Source organism: Poeciliopsis prolifica, unplaced genomic scaffold (assembly GCF_027474105.1).
Source record: "Poeciliopsis prolifica strain line A6 unplaced genomic scaffold, Auburn_PproV2 SCAFFOLD022, whole genome shotgun sequence".
NCBI lineage: Eukaryota > Metazoa > Chordata > Actinopteri > Cyprinodontiformes > Poeciliidae > Poeciliopsis > Poeciliopsis prolifica.
The window spans coordinates 6,486,470-6,504,797 of NW_026562397.1; the positions used below are offsets into that span (position 1 = coordinate 6,486,470).

Below are 18,328 nucleotides of genomic sequence, written 5' to 3' on the forward strand. Positions count from 1 at the left end.
AAACTTTCTGTTTTTCCCGTGGCCTTCCCTGTATGGAGATGGTTCCTTATGTGTTCCTTTGTCTCTTTTGTTTGGTCTTAGAAGATTGAGTCTCCGCCTGAGTAGTAAAGAGAGATGAATAAAGTAACTATGCAACTCTGGGTTCCTCAGAGCGGATCCTAATTTGTGCCTAATGCAGTGTATTTCTTGCTCTCCGTCTGCAGACGTATTAAAGATTGTTTTTGCTCCCTGACTTTTGTCTGGACCTCAGTCTCTGAATTGTGCACTTCACAACATTCACCCATAAACAAACACTGGCAGGCTCAGAGGATAAGCAAATGTGAAAGAAAAAAACAGAATAAAACTTTAAAAAAACAAAAAAAACAGAATGAGTGATTGTATGCAGTGAACAGGAGAGTTGATTTATTGGACAACAGTGTTACAGGTTGAGAGACAAACTTTAACAGCAGACAACCAATGAGGGTTATTCCTTTTGGGACAACAATCCATCTTGGATGCTGCGCTGCCTGTTCACCAGCTGTGGTCCATCCAGTAAAGAACAAAGAGAAGCTTCCATCTCCCTGTAGGCCTCCATGAGAGCTCCAGCAGTTATACGGGAGAGATATCGTACCGGCAGAAAGCAGAACAAAACTGCCCATCTCAGAGGTCGTTAGGTCACCAAACACGACAAACATTCTCAGAGACCATGTTGCTGCTTTTCTTGCAGGTGAATGCTTTGGCAAACTCTGGAAAATTCTGAAGGGAGCCAAGTACTCTAGAGTATACAAAGGAGACTGGAGTTAGCAAGTGAACTTTGTGTCAGAGGGATTCTGCTTTTTAAACTGTACTTTATGTCACAAAGTGCTGACTTCATGTCATTACCTGAACATCCCTGGACTGTGCACGTCTACGTTAATGGAATTAACAGCTTGCTCTAGTCGATAGGATTCACACCAAATCTTAAAAATACATACAGGATGTAACATATCAGACAAGTACAGAGCTTCCTGAATTCAATATTAGGGGTGTCAGGTATCCCACTGTATTTCTGCCATCCCACCCAATAAGCATATTCATTTTTGCAAAAGACAAATAAAAATCCTGACATTTTCTTTAACTGCAGTGCCATGTTGTGTTTTTCTATATTATTTGTGTTATCTAAGCTTTGGAAATGCTATTAGCTCATTTACCATGCTTCCTACTGCATACTGACATAAGGACCGTGAAAAATGTTCAAAATAGAAACTGCAGTTTTAAATAGGTGGATAGCAACTTCACAACTTTGAGATCATACTTTCATGAATGGCATTTTTCTCAAGACAAAAAAAAAAAAAAAATAGGAACAGCCAATGCCTAAAATTAAAAGGTTGGACTAAACTGGTCAGTGTCATTCATCATGAACCTGCTATTAAACCTATTAAACTATTTTTCATTTTAATGCCAATTGTTTTACAAATTAAAGCAGGTCATAATTGAGTTACAGTAAAGAATTATCAAGTAACTATTACAGTAGTCAGAATGAATTGTGTCAGAAATATTGATGAAAAATATTTAATACTGAACTTTATTAAAATGTATTAATATCAAAGCTTTTCTTTGATTACCTGTCCAAAGTTAAGGAAGAAGAGCTGATCATGTGAAAGGTCGATTCCAGGCAGCAGTGGCTCCTCTCCATTCCTCTCCACAAATTTCTTGTATGCCTATAATAAAATACAAAATTTTATATATTTTACACACAGTTAATAAATGTTTGATTGATGCATTTTTGAGTAATGCGCTACATATACTTCTCATTTATGTTTGCTACCACAGCTTCTACGATACAAAGTAATCATTTGCTGTTGCAATACATGTATTGCCAATTCAAACAGGTCCTTTGTTGTATTATACTGAAAGCAAAAATCAAACATTTGATTTTTTTCCAGAAAAAAAAAAAAAGTTTGAAAACATGTGAGCCACACCACCGAAGATAGAAAGCAGAAAGAAATAATCATGGAGGATCTCAAAGAAAAAATGAGTATGTCTAAATATAAACAGTGATAAAAAAAACATTTCTATCACTTTTTATGTCAGTATTCAATTATGTCTAATATATATTATTTATATAAACATTTACAAATGCATTTCTCCGACTATTCTATAGATATAAAGCAAAGTGGGAACTGAATATTTTATTCAAGAGGAGTGGGAGGAGATCTGTGAAAAAAGGTTTTAAGATCACCCACAGTCCAGGTTGGAAGAAATTTGACTGGAAATTGAGAATAAGATTCTTCAAAACACTTTTCAGTATTTCAAATTATGACAGAAATGACATAATTGGTTGTGCCTTTATCTGGTGCACTAATGAGCGGAAGCAAAATTGAATTTTTGATTATGTGCCAGACCAGTCACTGGTCAGGTCTGATCAAGCAAAAAAATGTATAAGGCAATGATGACAAAGCGATTTCTCTTTGCATTTCTAATTCAGAGTAATTATCTTGGAGCAGCTTGCAAGAAAAATTCTGTCATATTAGTTGTTTTTTGACATACAAGATCATTTTTTTTATGTTTAAATAACATTGAAATCTTTTTGCAGAGTTGTAATGACTTTAAACTGGTTAATGACTTTGTTGATCTGGAGGTACAATATCAGCCTTCATACAACCTAACAAACATGTCAACGTCCTGACAAATAGACTTTGACATTTTTTTCAAGTTGTATGAAGCAGGTCACATATGTAAACAAAACATTTTTACAGCGTCTCTTAAGTTCTTCACCTGGTATGCCAGTCGAATCCCTCCATTGTCAGCTATGTTCTCTCTGAGGGTGTTGTCGCCATTCAACTAAGGAGAAAATATAGGTGCAGAGTCCAAAAAATGATAAAGAGACTTGAAAGTTTTCCTTCCATATTTTCAGTAAATTGCAGATTTCAGTTTCTGGGTTAAAAGAACGAATCACCCAGGGAGGAAAAGAAGCATTGTTGAAAGGAGCAATACAGGGGAAGGATAAAAGGAGAAGTACTCGTATGTCAACACAAAACACTAAAGAGACCTAAAGCAGAGAGAAGATGAAGCTGGAAAACAGGAAGAAAGATTGAAAAATGACAGATGGATAAGCTGGCAAAGACAACAGGAATTCTGGTAACATCCATAAAAGTGAAGTTAATGGAATTTTTCATGTGATGTTCCAGAAAAATAGGAAAAAACGAAACAATTGACTGTGTGAACATACATGTAGACCATTAGCCAGGTCCCAGGAAAAGTTGCTGTACTGGTCAACGATGCACCTTGAGAATTGCAGAAATTTTTCAGTAGATTCAGGAGTCCACCAGTCCTTTAGATTGCCGTCCTTGTCAAACTTGCGACCTGCAGACATAGAACAGATGGGAGCTAGGAGATAATGTGACATTGTTTAGGTTAAAACAGCATTGTTGACAAAGGGCATCCCTTGGTATTGACTCTTTGCATGTATGTCAATCATTCGAAGCGCCATGATGTAGATCAGAAGTGGGAATTGGGAGTATTGAACTGGTTGGATACAGTTGTTTTTCCAAGTTGTTTTTGTCAGTTTATTCATGGTTTCCACTTGCTGGAATCAAGCTAATTTATCTGTCAATGTAGCACACCTGGTTGGGAAACATGTTCCTCTATGGGCCAAAGAGCCAGAAGAAACCTCTGCACTTCCCTTGTTAAATTAAAATGACTAAACTGGATGGAATTTTGTAGTTTTGAAACTGTAAGTTTCTTAAGGCTAAAAATGATTGTTAGATATTAGAATTTGTCATGTGTAAATAAGAATGCAGATGACATACCTGAGGTGGAAAATAATTTAAATTACAGTACTATTACAAGTATCCTGAGGCCAAAGGCATAATAAGGTGAAGCAAAGCTCTTCTCTAAACTGATACCAGTTACAGGGGGAAATTGATGTGTTCACAGACTAATGTAACCCAGCAAAATGTAAGGAAGAACAATGAAGTAGAAAAATCCTACCTTTGATATCAAAGCCATGTGTAATCTCATGACCAATTACCATGCCAATTCCACCATAGTTGAGAGATTTAGGCTGGCCTTTGCTAAAGTAAGGGGGTTGAAGGATACCAGCAGGAAACACTACAGACAGAGAAACAATTTTTAAATTTCAAAATATCTTAGGATTTATGTTTTGTGGCTGAACATAATTTCCGATGCTTATTTGGTACCAATTTCATTAAAGTTGGATGAGTAGAAGGCGTCGATAACAGCAGCTCCAACAAACCACCTTGAAAAAATAAATAAAAAATGAGAGAGGTGTTATCAAACGATGACACTATGAAACTACATTGAGGCAATAAAAAGCCTACGTGAAAAAAATGTGGAAAATTAACACACAGCTTTTAACACCCCAGGTTAATGTCTGACTGCTGTTAAAGCTGAACTCTAAATGCATGCAGGAGTTTTTGTGGTATAAAGTGAACACACTGCACAAAGAATAAATTAGGTAAACAGTGTAGTTGTTCACTCTGCTAGGACCATGAATAAGACAAGAGATTTAAATATCAAACCATGCACTTTTCATTTATAACACATCTGGAGTAAAGCTGGTAAATCCACCGCCACCACCAAATAAAAAAAAAAAAAAAAAAAAAAAACTTACGTATTCTTGACTTTTTCTCGCAATTTCTGTAGGTATTTCTTGGCACGATACTCCATGCTCCGCAGGATGTTTTTAAAGTATTCCTCTGCACTGAAGTTCAGCTAACAGTAACACAGCCAGGAAAAAAGAGGAACACATTTCAGGCAAAAATTCACTGGGATGTTTTAGGAAGGATAAAAAATGCAACTTTCCTGAAGAATTTTTTGTTACAAAGAACTTAGTGAAATACACTGTAACAAATTGCCCAGTATTTTTACAGTAAAATGCTGGCAGCAGGGTTGCCAGCATTATACCGTTAATATACAGTACCCTTACTGTAATCAGCTTTACAGTATATTACCGTCACAAAAGAAATCTTTTGATTACAGCACATTGCTGTTTTTTTTTATCAGATTCACAGTAGACTACTGGCAGCAGTGTTGCCAGTATATTACTGTTTTTCTACACTAACAAATTGTGCTGTATTTTTACAGTAGACTACTGGCAGCTGTGTTGCCAGTATATTACAGTTTTTCTATGGTACCATTACTGTTGAATTCACATACAGCTTACTACTGTAAATTTCCAATATAAAATAGAAACATGAAAAAAAAAACACTTAGAAAATGTAAGTTCCATCATGTCAAACATTTATTTGGAAAAAAAAAGAACCAACTCAAACATTGACTCATACACAGTCTTTAGTGGGCCACATAATAAAGACGAAGGTTTTGAAACGACAACGTATGTGTGCCTTAAACCTAAACCTTTTCTACAAGAATGTTGAGGGTAAACTGTCCAAAGTAAGTCATATTCTGGAAAAACAGTAAGAAAATCACCATCTATTTTGTGAAATAAATTTCTTAACTGATTTAAAGAGTTTTTGAATAAAGCATGAATTGTGGCCTTTTGATTAGTCTGAAATTAAATAAGTATGAAATAAATTATGGAAATAATGCATTGTACAACTCAGCACACTACTTTTTCAATACAAAATACTACTTTTTGTGGAAGTGAGGAACAACATGATGCAACATAAAACAAATGAAACATTTAACTTTCAATCTAAAGCATAAAAAAAATTGCAAATTTTAGTTTGATAAAAATTTAAATGAAACATTTAGACTTGAATTTCCTTTAGGGCAAAATCAGAGCTCCAACTTCAAAATATAAAACAGTGAAACAATACTTGACAACACTGCCAAGATAAGTTAAACATGGTGCCTGTACAGTCAAAATTACATCTGAAGAACAGAAAGTGGGAGCCTTAACAAAATTTATGCTCTTAATTAAAAGAGATGTCTTAAGATTATGCTGACCTTTAAACCAAAAAAAATCTCTCAAGAACACTCCTGTTCAGGGATTAGTTGCCTTCATGCCTGTATAGTTTTTTGTTTGTTTGTTTTTGCGTGGAGGGGCAACAATATCTATAGCTTGGTTAGAAAGTTCTCACTATGAAATTTCACTCAAAGTTCATGAGGTTTTTCATCAGAGTTGAAACACGGGGGATGACAGTGACCGACTTCTTTTGAAAAGTTTTCCCTGTCCTCTTGGAGATGATATTGCTACAGCTGGCCTTGGTCCGGGTTGATATCAAGAAAGCGCCTGAAAATGCAGTAATTTCAGATTAGCATATGATGCTTAAGGAGTCAGGGTTTAATGTGTGCTAGATGAAGACAAACTTTTGAATGTTAAGAGTTAATAAAGAGACACCAGCATAACATTTAAACAGTTTTCTGCCAAGTCAACTCTGTGAAACTCCAAATTCCCAGTTGATATCCATTCACCAATTTCACTTTAGCAGCAATTCAAGTCAAATTACACAAAAGAAAGAAAAAGAGCTTCCAAACATGTCAATATTTGTAAATATGAATCATCAAAAATAACTTACCTTAGGATTGGCTCATAAAATGCAGGATTCAAATGGATAGTCCTTGTAAAGAAAGTTCTAGAGCAGGGGTGTCAAACTCCAGTCCTCGAGGGCCGGTATCCTGCAACGTTTAGATGTGCCTCTGCTGCACCACCTGAATACAATAATAGGTCATTAGCAAGACTCTGGAGAACTTATCTACACAAGGAGGAGGTAATGAAGCCATTTCATTCCAGTGTTTTGTACCTGTGGCACATTGAAAAACTGCAGGACACCTGGAGGACTGGAGTTTGACACCCCTGTTCTAGAGGTTGCTTCCACATGTCACAACAACATGTCTTCTTCAGAAATACAGTAGCGTTCTGTTTGAAGACAGCCTCCTTACCGTTGAATCTAAAATCATTCCCAAAATGCAATGCTACTCACAGTATACTACAGTATTTTATTAAAAACAGTAATAATTGCCCAGAATGCATTGCTTTTCACGGTGCAGTACCGTTTTCAATAGAAACAGTATGATACTGTTCAGTTTTGGCCGATTTTTACAGCAATTTGTTACAGTGTATGGTTAACAGAATTTTTTCATAAATACTCACATCTTTGTACTCATTGTTTAGATATTCGTCATTCATGATGTCTTCAGAATAACCAATGCGTTGACGGATAGTTCGGGCCTGAAAAAAAAAGCAAAAAGGAAAATGAGAATAAACCTGGTTTATTTGTTGTTCTAAATAGAAATAAGATTATTCTTGCAACTGATGTTCACACCTTCTCTTCAGCTGCTTTTTTGGTCTTTTCATCCATCCAGGAAAGGTCATTAAGGTTACTAATGAAAACTTCCCGAATGTCTTTAATAAGTTCCTCCATCTAATCTCCCAACACACCAAAGAGAGAGCAAATGTCATAAGATGCCAATGATAGAACAAGAAAATGCATCATGAAAAGGTGCTCTGCTGTTTCTGTTGTTTATCAACTCTAATTGGATCAGAAATAAGACAAATATAATTTATGTCAAACTATTAACAGAGTTCCTAAAATTATTAGGCTTTACATATCCACATATCAGAACGATTCAGACTTGCATATTAGTCTGTTAATATGACAACTGCATTATGATAAAATATATTTTAATATATTGTTCTTTTAAAAATAACAACATATCGTCAATATTTTAATATTTCTATCAGGATTTTTCTTGGAGGACTTGGCCATACACTTGACTAAAAGAAATAAAAATTTGCTCGACTTCAAATATTTCCAGGGTCAATGTCATTATCAGTTGAACTGCCAGTTTTCCAAAACCAGGAAATAATCTGCAGTGTGTAAGGAATGTAAGGAAGAACAATGAAGTTGTATTAAATATCACTTATATCATATAGTGATATAAGTATGACTGTATGCAAACTTCTGAATTTAAAGAAAAAAAATATATACAAAAATATCCAATTACTTATAGATGAATAAATCTCAGAAATAATTTCTATAATGGATTCATCTATATGTAAGGGATTTCTAACTTGAATCTCAGAATTCTTACTGTGATCTGAGTAGGCAAACATCTTTATTGAGATGCTTAAGAGTTACGAGGATGTTACTCATACACGAAACAATATTGCAGCAAAGCCTGCGTTATGCACATGCACAGAGGCACACAGTTGAGATTTACAGCATCGGTGGTCTGAGCATAATAACAAGGACGCCTCATTCAGCTGCTTCCAGTGGATGCAAGCAAGATAACACTGAGGCACAGACCCGAGACAGATGTCTCTTAAACTGTCTCATTCTACATGTGAATACATAAAAACACTCACTTTCTTTATGTCATCAGTTCAGACTGTCAATGTAAAATAAAGCTGTTCAATAAAGTTTTTTTAATCTGATAATCAGCCCAATTCAGCCTCAACCAACCAGCTGTTTGCTGTTGTCAGAGAAAGCCTCCTGCACATAGAGCCGTCCCACAGCTTTCGTCAGAACGGCGTTGACAAGAAGTGCACAACGTCTCCACACGGCATCCTCTGATGTTGTACCGGTCAGAAACTATTGGGAAGTTGAGAGAAAATTTGTGAATGAAGGAGAAATTTCAAGGCAATACTTTATTCATCGGTTTCTCTTTCAGGACGTAGAGCGAAAGAAAAAAGATGGATTATGAAAAAAAGTTTACAAGAATCTAGAAAACACAAAAAATAAAGTACACATTGCCTAAACATTAGAATTTCCTTGAACTATCAAGAGACAGTTCAAGAGAAATTGGAGCACAAAAGAAAACAGCACAAAAACAAAGTAATGCTGAATTATCCTGTAGCATGGAGCTAAACTCAGAGCCCTTCTGATAATCTGATTGGTAGATCTACTTGCATTGAAACAGATAACATAAACATTGCAGTGAATCTGGTCACTGCAATGTGACCAACCAAACCAGTCATGGTTTGATTGGAATCCAAACCATGACTGGTTTAGATTCCAGTCATGACAGACTGGAATCTAAACCACTGTTGTACTGGTGTTATGTTTAGGGTCACTGTCTTGCTGGGAGATAAATCTCCTCCCCAAACTGATTATAACTAGTCTCCCTGTTGCTGTTCAGTCATCTCAACAGAGCTCAAGGCCAATAGCCTCTCAACAAATTCTCACATTTGCTGCTCCATCAAAAATTCCATGAACGTTTTGCTTCTTTGACCAGTTCAAAGGTCAAAGAAGCAAAAACATACAAATGTCTAGACTCTGTGGTGTAAAAATGATATCTCATGCTCCATGAACCACTCTTTCACAATTTGAATCTGATGAATCCTGACATTGTCATCTAGGAATGTGCTCTTGCCAACAGGGAAGAAGAAATCCATTGATGGAATAACCTGGTCATTCAGTATAGAATCGACAGATTACATTATTCTTTCAACCTTAGTGTTGCTGAACATAGACCTAACCTGACAGTGCTAAGTCTTGGGGCAACAACCCAGATCATGCTTATACAGCTTATACATCATTCCTGGTGTTTCTGTAAGCTCGACTCAGTGTCCCTATTGTTTTCATAAGCATGATGGGTAATAACTTCACTTGCCTCTTTTCTTTCCCTGATGCGGCCATCACTCCGGAAGATGGTGAATCTTAACTCATCAAACCACATGATCGTCTTCCATTGCTCCAGAGTCCAATCCTTATTCTCCAGAGCAAACTAAAGCTTTTCTTCCCAGTTAGCCTCACTGATTAGTTGTTTTCTAAAGGCTATACAGCTGCTCAGTCACAATCCATTGAGTTCCCTTCTCACTGTGTGTGTGGAAATGCTCTTACTTTCACGATTAAGCATAGCCCAGAGATCCACTGTTGTATTTCTTCTATTTGATTTCACCAAACGATTAAGTGATCATGGTCATTCAGAATTCTTTTTTGGCTACATTTCTTCTTTAGTAGATTCTGCAATCTCCTTACATGTTTTCTCATGTTTGATGACTGAGAATGGACCCTTCTCAAACACACTGAGATCTTCCTTATTTCAATGACATTTCAGAGACTATTAAATGTAACATCTATAAATTTTCCTTGCACCTTTTTTTTCAACAGCTACAAGTAACTTTTTACACCAATACAATAAGTTGCATTTTTGCAATTGTTATAAAGACATTGCAAGGACATTCATGAAAGACATTTTCCCAAGTCAACATGTCAAGGTGATATGGGGGTGTGTACCTTGAGGAAATCATTCCTGGTGTTTCTGTAAGCTCGACTCAGTGTCCCTATTGTTTTCATAAGAAACCGCCAAACCACATAGTTTTGCAGATCCCTGAGAAACAAAACGCAGCAAGGATCAGGAGATCGACATTATCCACATACAATTACTGCAAAGGTAAGCAATTTCTCTGGAAAACAAAAACCATCTCTGACTTGGATAGTCTTCCATACCTCTTGGTGTATTTGGCTAATACATTTTTGAGTTTTCCGTAATATCTGGGCGAGTAGTTGATAATTTTCTCCGATTCGGGAACCTTGATGTTCACGTTGTCCATTATCTTAGCTGTGAAATAACTCCAGTTGAATCTCTTCAGGATGAGCCAAAACACACACAAGGAAACCAAGTTTAAGACATTTGAGGCCAAGTTTAAATAACAGAAATGCTCACATGCTAAGATGTTAGCATTACCTGAGAGTCAATTTCAAAAGAGAAGATTCTATTCAGAGTCCTCAGTTCGATCTTGTTGTAAAGAAACACTGGATCCCTCCGAAACTCTGGTGGGTCAGTGGCCTAGTAGGAATCGAAACACATGTACGCTCTCAATATATCTCCAGAAGCATGAAGCATTTTCAACCCAGGAGGCCTCAGGTCTGTAAATGTCAGAGTTTGAATGGTTTAACTGCTTTGTAATAATGAGCAGCAGAGTGGAGAGGAAGCACAGCATGTAAGCAACAGGAGAAGCGCAGATTGACAAAACAGGGTTACAAATCTGTTGATTTCTTAATAATTAAGAGTAGAGTTGTTCAGCTGGGTTGACTAATCCAAGTATTTTAGGTTTGACTAACCAATTATTAACATGCAGTCCCTACTGAGGGGAAAACAAAATGTGAAGTCCTTTAGCTAAGCAAAGACAAGAGCATGGCATGGTCATGAGTGTCACATTTCAGTCATCTCTGAAACAATAGATCTATCCTCACAATAAAGATGTCTTTCTCCAAATCCACAACTCGTTTCACCTCTGCTTTTATCTCTGCTTCGTTGAATTTCAATCCCCGGTCAGTGCGGATCAGCTTTGCCAGATCAAACATGAACTGCTCATAAACTTCACATGCCTGTAAAGCACATTAATAATGTTCGTTTTCCCAAAACAAACAAAAAAATAAAATAAATGTTTAAATAACTATTAAACATGTCAGCATACCTTTGCAAAGTCACCCTTGCAGGTGTAGTAGTCTGTGGACAAGAGGCCAAAGGACGCTTGTTGGTCAACCTGACAAAAATGGAAGACAAAAAAAATTTTAAAAAATCAAGACAATATTCTAGTTATCTGACATAATGATCATTATGTAACCAGGTTTGGCCAACAGATTGAACTTTCTCATTACAAGAGACACTTGTTCAAGAATTTAAGTATGTCTGATTTATCAACTATACAATAGGAAAATTAACTATTTTTCAAAGGTCTTTGGTTTTAATTAGTTGAAATACTGCAAAACTATTGTTAATTTTCCTACTGATGCCAAATATTTTATTGTTTTACAAATTTCAGGGATCTTTGCAACACAAAAGAACAAAAGCAGAACATTTTGGACTATTTTTTATTCCAAAATTATATTTTTATAGTGTTCAAATCTCTTCTGGGAAATTTTGTTTCAAGATTTTTATCAACTCTAAATCCAAATAATGAAAACTGAAAAAAACCCAAATATGCTTGAATTGTTGTTTTCCCTCTCTGTTAAAATTAGTGAAAAATTAACTGACTAAATTCTAATTCACTGTGATGCACTATCAGGGGTTTTACAGCCACAAGCTTTGTACGTACATAAATGATGTGTGAAGTGGAGTCTCTGTCATCATTGTCAATAATAAAGGTAACCAGGACATCAGTTTCATATTTCCAATTTAACCTGGCAAGGACATCCTCTAACCTCCAGGTTTTCCCTGAAGAAATAAGATTGGACAAAAGAGGACGTACGAGGGACGAACTGCAATAAGTGATTTATAGCATGATGGCAGCGAGGGGAAGAAGGGTAAAAATGTAATACCATAGACAGTCTCCCAGTTGTCCACAGCTATGGGCCAATCAAAGATATCTGGCAGCATGTCGAACAAAGGACGTCCTCCTTTCTGCTCAATTAATTCTACAACGAACCATTTATGAAAGTGAAATGGAAATTTTTGATATTATATCTAATATTACATTTCTATCTTCCACATTTTGAAAGAAATGGGATTTGCCCAAAAGAATGCCAATACAAAACATAACAGTTTACCTAAAGTTTATCTATAGTCACATCTTATGTCTGGTGACTCACTCTCGTTTATGCAGGAGTTGTAAAGTGTCTTTGCCTTGGTGAGAGCAGCAGCCTCCCTGTCTACCTTCTTTTCAAGGACACCTGCATATAAGCACAAACAAAAGCACACATGGAAAAAATGGACAAGATAAAGGTGAAATCAGAGTACCTGATAAAATTCAGAGGGTGAGGGTGTATGTGGAGCAGCACATGCTTGCAGAATGATGCAGAGCTGTTTTTAGATTTAGCTCCAACAGTGTGTGCGTGTTCTTACAATAGAAACTGTCAGCCTGCTTATGTTCTTAATTTAAAGGTGTAACCACTTCAAGATGCCTTCAAGTGAAATATTTTTTTTTGAATAAACTTAACTTGCCTTGTTGTTTTTGATAGTAGTTATTAGACTTCTGCTCAACTGCAGTCCTCACAATGTGAAAATCCCCCAAACTCTAAAATAGGCCTTTTCTTTTTTTTTTTTTTTTTCTTTTACAACCAACTAAAGGACTCAACCTGCGGTCCTCAGGAGATGCTGTTCTGCAACTTTTAATAACTCCAGTGCTTCAAAACACCTCAATTATTGTTTTGATAATCAGGAACTTCACAGTGTTTAGGGAGAAAAAAAAAGAAATTTCCCTGAACACTATGGCCATGCCTGTGTTCAGGAAAACAAGCTGTTGAGTTTAACATCTCTCATTTTTAAGGCTGTAGTGACAAGCATGCTTATGCACTTTACTCAAAAACACTTTCTTTGATTCAACTTTAATACAGCAGTGTAAAAGCAGCATCCTTCTTTAGAAACAATCTTCCTTTGTTGAAGATATAATTGACTCTCCTGGACAATTGTCCATGAGGGACTCTTTCCCTTTTATGTGTAGGTTACAACATGGAATGTCACAGGATGTATTACAATATTTTATCAAAATTTACAGAGTAAAGAAAAATGCTTCAGATACATCTCTGTTAATGAAGCTGAGTTATGAAATAATCCATTTAAAACTCAAACTCGTGAACAAAAAAAAAAACTTTTAAAATTCTGTCACCTTTGAGGATGACCTCCAAGTTCGAGTTTAAGATGTCATACACGCCATATCTGGAGCTTGTCTCTGGGATGACGTTCTTTTTCAGCCATCCTCCACAGGCATACTGATAGAAGTTGTCACAAGGATCCACGCTAGCATCCATGTTCTGAATGAGGCGAGACGCTGCAGGAAATTGAGAGGTTAATTGGGAGGGACAAAAATAATCTTGAACAAGTATGAAATAGTTTGCAATAGTATGAGTTGTAAGAAGCCCTATCAAATTATGCAGATGAAATACAATTTAGTTCTGCTAGGAAGACTGTCAAGACTGTAATAAAACTTACAAAGAGAGAGAACTGGAAGGCAGGGAAATAAATTAGTGAACAACAAAGCAGCAACAAGACAGAAGAACATAAAGACGGTCTAACTGATGAGAAAGAAACTTGAGCATTGACAAGAGTAGCCACGCTTCATTTAATACAGTTGTGTACCAAGACATAGGTGCTCCAGACAAAAGGTCTTTCAAAATAAAACAGGAAGTCTGCTCAATTGAGACTGATAATCAAAAACTCTAAATAAAAACTCCACACATTGAAAAGAAATGAATCAGTCCAACATCACAGATCGAGACAAGTTCAACTTTTAATGAGGTCTTTTACAACAGCTACTATCGACCACCTAATAAAAGATGCTCCAATGTCACTAATTAATACTCTGACATTCTGGGAAATATGTTTAATCATTTTACACCAAAGTATTCAAAGAGAAGATTAGCTAAGAACCTGTTGAAGGACGAAGGCTGCAGCTGATTAGCTGACTGCTAGAAAACGGAAAGAAGCTAAAAAAGCTCAGTGATTAGAGTGATCTAATCCTCCTACAAAGCTAAAGGGCCAAAACACTAATTTCAGATACTAACACAAAACCTAATGTGTTTAATCATCACTGAAAAATGAGATGAAATTATTTAAGTTATGGATGAACTTTAAGAATTTATTGAGGTTGCTTTGATTATTTTCACTGATTTAATTAAAGAAAGTACATTTATCTGTGAGTAATTTGCACTGAGTCAGACTATGTTTTAGCAAAGCTTGTTGCAAGGTAAGAGCACTCTGTTGTAGGCCTTACAATAAAAATGGAAACTAAACTGTTTCAATGTTTAACTAGATAAACATAAATTGGGAAATATTCAATGAAGTGTGAAGTCAAGTTTTCAGTCAGTGTAGATTTAAAGTAAAAAATCTAAAACGAAAATCAGTCAAGCTGTTTTGACGTTTTTGATCCCTATTGATCATACATTAAATGAAATGAAATTAAAAGTATTTGCTATTTTAGGAGATTTACTTGTGTGTATTTTTTTAAGTCTGTCATCTAAAAATGTCCTCCTGACATTGTTTAAATTTAAATGTGGATCTGCATCAACTGCATGAACCAGCAAACAAAATTCATGCTATTCTTGAATTGTTATCAACGGACGCCCAGAATCACTTTGGCCAATCCCGTTTTATAACCTCTTGGATAAGCTCCAATTTCTATGACTTGGAGCTCATGACCAAAGAAATGGGTTAGATTGCTCTAATATCAATTATAGTCAAGTTTTATGTAGTTTATCAAGGACAGAAATCATTTTTATGTGACATTTAATAAATCAAATGTAAATAGTAGGAATATGAAACTTTTTTCATAAATTTAATCTCATTGTACATTATTTGGTTATATTTGCAAATGTCTGTTTCATTTTCTGTAAGAAACAAACTCCTTGATTGATTGAAAATACATACATGTAGAACATGCACAATTCTAGGGCTGATCATATCTGCTTTATTGTGGTTTTGACTGAAAGAGAACATGTCTCTTTCTAAGAGGCCATTTTCAGTGAGCAATGACTAAAATGCTTCTGTTGCAGCCTCACTTTTCCATTGCCGGCTCCCGCTGGGAGAAGTCAAAGCCTTCAGGATGAAACAATAGAGAGAGAAAAAACAAACAAACACAAGCTGCTTACCCGAATGTGTGCAGTCAGCTGTGGTGCAAGTTTTATCTGCAAGAGAATGTAAAACACATTTCCATAACTCAGTGGGTTTTTCAGCACTCAGTGGTTGATTTTATCTAAATCAGTTCTTTTTTCTGTTCTCTTCTTCTGCATTTCTTTTTATTCATTAATTTGTTGCACATATGTAACGCAAAACTCCTCTCAAGTGTCACTTTCTCTCTGTCAGACATGTATCAATCAAATGACACTTTGATGCACTGACAGACCAGCAGAAAATTAATAATAGCAGAGAATCTTCCGCTCTGTCGTCCTGGCCTCAACTGCTAAGGTAAAAATTACTCAAAAAATGTTGGCGGTGAGGCCTTGAGTTCCACTACCTCTGATATTATAGAACTGTTTGTCTGAGGTTTGCTCTGATCCCGCATGGTGGAGGAGGTGCCGTCATGTCAATTGGATGGCCTTTTCTGTCAGGATCATCTATCATCATGACCTGCTGAACTTTATCAATAACTAATCTATAGATCACCTGCTTAGGTCTTGTTAGGTCATTTGGGAACTAACTCAACCCCTATTTCACTGCTTATTTTAAAACAGAAGCATGAAGGAGTAAAAATCTAAAACTTGGACTTTGAACTGAATGAAAAAATTTGGGCCTTGGTTTTCAATTTTTCTTAGATCATCATCCTTTTTTGAAAAAAAAAAAAACTAGGAAATATGGAGTTCCTAGACTCAAGAAATTTGAGACAGTCTTTTTGAATCATTAACACCTTTTTAAGGGGACCTCTGAACACATGCATATTTTTCTTTTTTTTTTAAATTCTGTTCCAAAGACTATTTTGAAGCAAAGTTGAGAAGCACATTGAACATATATGAGCAAAGGGCAGCACTTGTGCATGCTCTTAGTGAAACCTAATGAATGTCCTAGACAAATCCTTTCGAATAGATGATTCCCTTGTTTTGCTCACACGTTTGTTTGACTTTATTAAAGACAAGAAAACATGCAAAAAACATATCAGTATCAGTGCTAATCTTTACTTAAAACACTCACTTGACTGGGTGGCAAACAAGACCATGAGGATAACAATGATAAAAAGGAACAAGGAGACGACAGTAAATAGGCCCATTTCCAGAGGGGTCCAACGGGGCTTCCTTGCTGATTTTGGAGTATCGGTCTCTGTCATCCTCAAGTCTAATCTTTCACCGGCTGCATCATCTGATCTAATGGGGAATAAACCATTAGTTAATTTATTGACAAAGCTCTTCCAATCACAGCTGCAAATACTTTTGGCAAAGGGAAAAATGAGGCAGAAAATCAGTTATTTCTCGCACTTCTCCAGATGAAGTCCCTCTGTGCAAAGAGGATGGTGATTGGTGATGTTATCATAAAGCATCTGCTGACAAAATTACAATGTTGTTCAATACAATCTATAGTTGCAGCACAGTGCTTTTATGAAATTTGGTTAATTTGCTGATAGCTTATGGCATATTCATCAAATTCGATATGGCGGCCACGTTTCCTATTAATATATACTATTTTATTCCTTTAAATACAGAGACAAACAAGATTCGGACTTACTATTATTATAAATTAAATATACAAAATAAACACATAAATAGTAATCCCCTTTGTCAAAAATGATTTAAACTGAACAATGCAGGACATCTGGAATCAATCTCAAGCTAACATTAGCCTTTAGCTATGAATATGACGACAGCAAAATAATTAAAAAAAAAAATAGTAAAAACAGACATTTCAAGACCTCAGCAGCCAGACAACGTCGTAAGCGAAAACAGATTATTATTATTCCTAATAAACGAAACTAAATATCTTGTCGTGTGAATAAAGTGTTTGCTAACAGTGTTTAAAGGACATTGTAAAGTATTTCCAACGGTTGTTGAATAAATAAGACGAAGGTGGTAGGAAAAATATCGCTATGTGTAGATTAAAATACATAATTTATTTGGGCAGCACAACAAAACAAACAAAAGAAGACAAACGTGAAAAACTTACGGATTAAATTTGGTTCAACCGAGCCCGCTGCCATGGCGACCGAGCTGACGCCTGTCACGCTTTTTGTCACGCTCTTTGACGTGAACCGAGTTATATGTGGCTGGTATTAATAGTAGCTTTTTATTTGTGCTTGCCTATGAATGATACTGTTTTTAATTCTACTGAAGTATTTTCTTATGCTCATCCACTTCAGTTTACAACAATCTGAGTTGGTTTCATTATATCTCAGATTTCCAACATATATTTGGTCAATGCAGTTCACATCTTATTGTACTTATGAGGCCTAATATTAGTTTTCTTTAAATGTGGATTACCGTCCACATAAAAAGTTTATTTCTTACTGCTTCACCCAACATGTCACTTCGCTTTGAAAGTTGGACAGTGACAAGGGACTTAAAGTTGCACATCTGTCAATTGATCAAAATAAAGCAGTTAAACGAAAATGTTAAGCAGTGAGCCATGTGGCATTTAATCTGATGTTTTTCTCTCTTACCGGCCCCAGGAGATGTTTTGAGGCCATCCTATGTGGCTTTCAGTCCTTTCTCTTAATTAAAACTGATTTTTGGTTTGAATATGTTTAGATAGACTTCTAATTTATGAAACGCCTTAGACTCACTTTGTTAGGTCATTTGGGAACTGATTTAGAAAAACAAATGGTACATGTGCCTTGGGCATGATTGTGACTTACATGCACTTTCCAATAACAAGCCTAAAAACCCTCTGTAGAGTTCACGGTTCAATCCCAACAACATGATCTTCTTAAAGTTTGACTGGGAAACTTTCCTTCAGAGTGGTTGCATCATAGTTTAATAATGACTATAGAGACACTTTGTCTGTACACACCAGTCGTTCACAACAAAGTTGCTTTGTGATCTTAGTCAACTTGCAATAGTTCCAAAAAATAAAAAAT

The 18,328-nt window shown here is 35.9% G+C and overlaps 1 protein-coding gene across 3 annotated transcripts; it reads right to left on the bottom strand.

The window, feature by feature from the left end:
- Positions 1-381: 381 nt before the first annotated feature.
- On the bottom strand, positions 382-17,499 carry LOC129370018 (neprilysin-like). Of its 3 annotated transcripts, none has more exons than XM_055045768.1 (23): positions 17,419-17,499; positions 16,456-16,625; positions 15,420-15,455; positions 13,442-13,603; positions 12,426-12,506; positions 12,156-12,251; positions 11,933-12,051; positions 11,312-11,380; positions 11,088-11,222; positions 10,579-10,680; positions 10,341-10,477; positions 10,128-10,221; positions 8,352-8,480; positions 7,212-7,310; positions 7,040-7,117; positions 4,595-4,695; positions 4,161-4,219; positions 3,952-4,071; positions 3,191-3,324; positions 2,737-2,802; positions 1,584-1,679; positions 862-938; positions 382-754 (listed from the first exon to the last, which is right to left on the bottom strand). In XM_055045768.1, the coding sequence occupies exons 2-23, from the start codon at positions 16,586-16,588 to the stop codon at positions 655-657; spliced, it is 2,223 nt and encodes a 740-aa protein (XP_054901743.1). In that variant the 5' UTR covers positions 16,589-16,625; positions 17,419-17,499; the 3' UTR covers positions 382-654. The 3 variants fall into 3 exon arrangements, with proteins under 3 accessions (XP_054901743.1, XP_054901742.1, XP_054901741.1); XM_055045767.1 differs by having other exon boundaries at positions 11,127-11,222; positions 16,456-16,620; positions 17,419-17,461; XM_055045766.1 differs by having other exon boundaries at positions 16,456-16,620; positions 17,419-17,461.
- Positions 17,500-18,328: the final 829 nt, after the last annotated feature.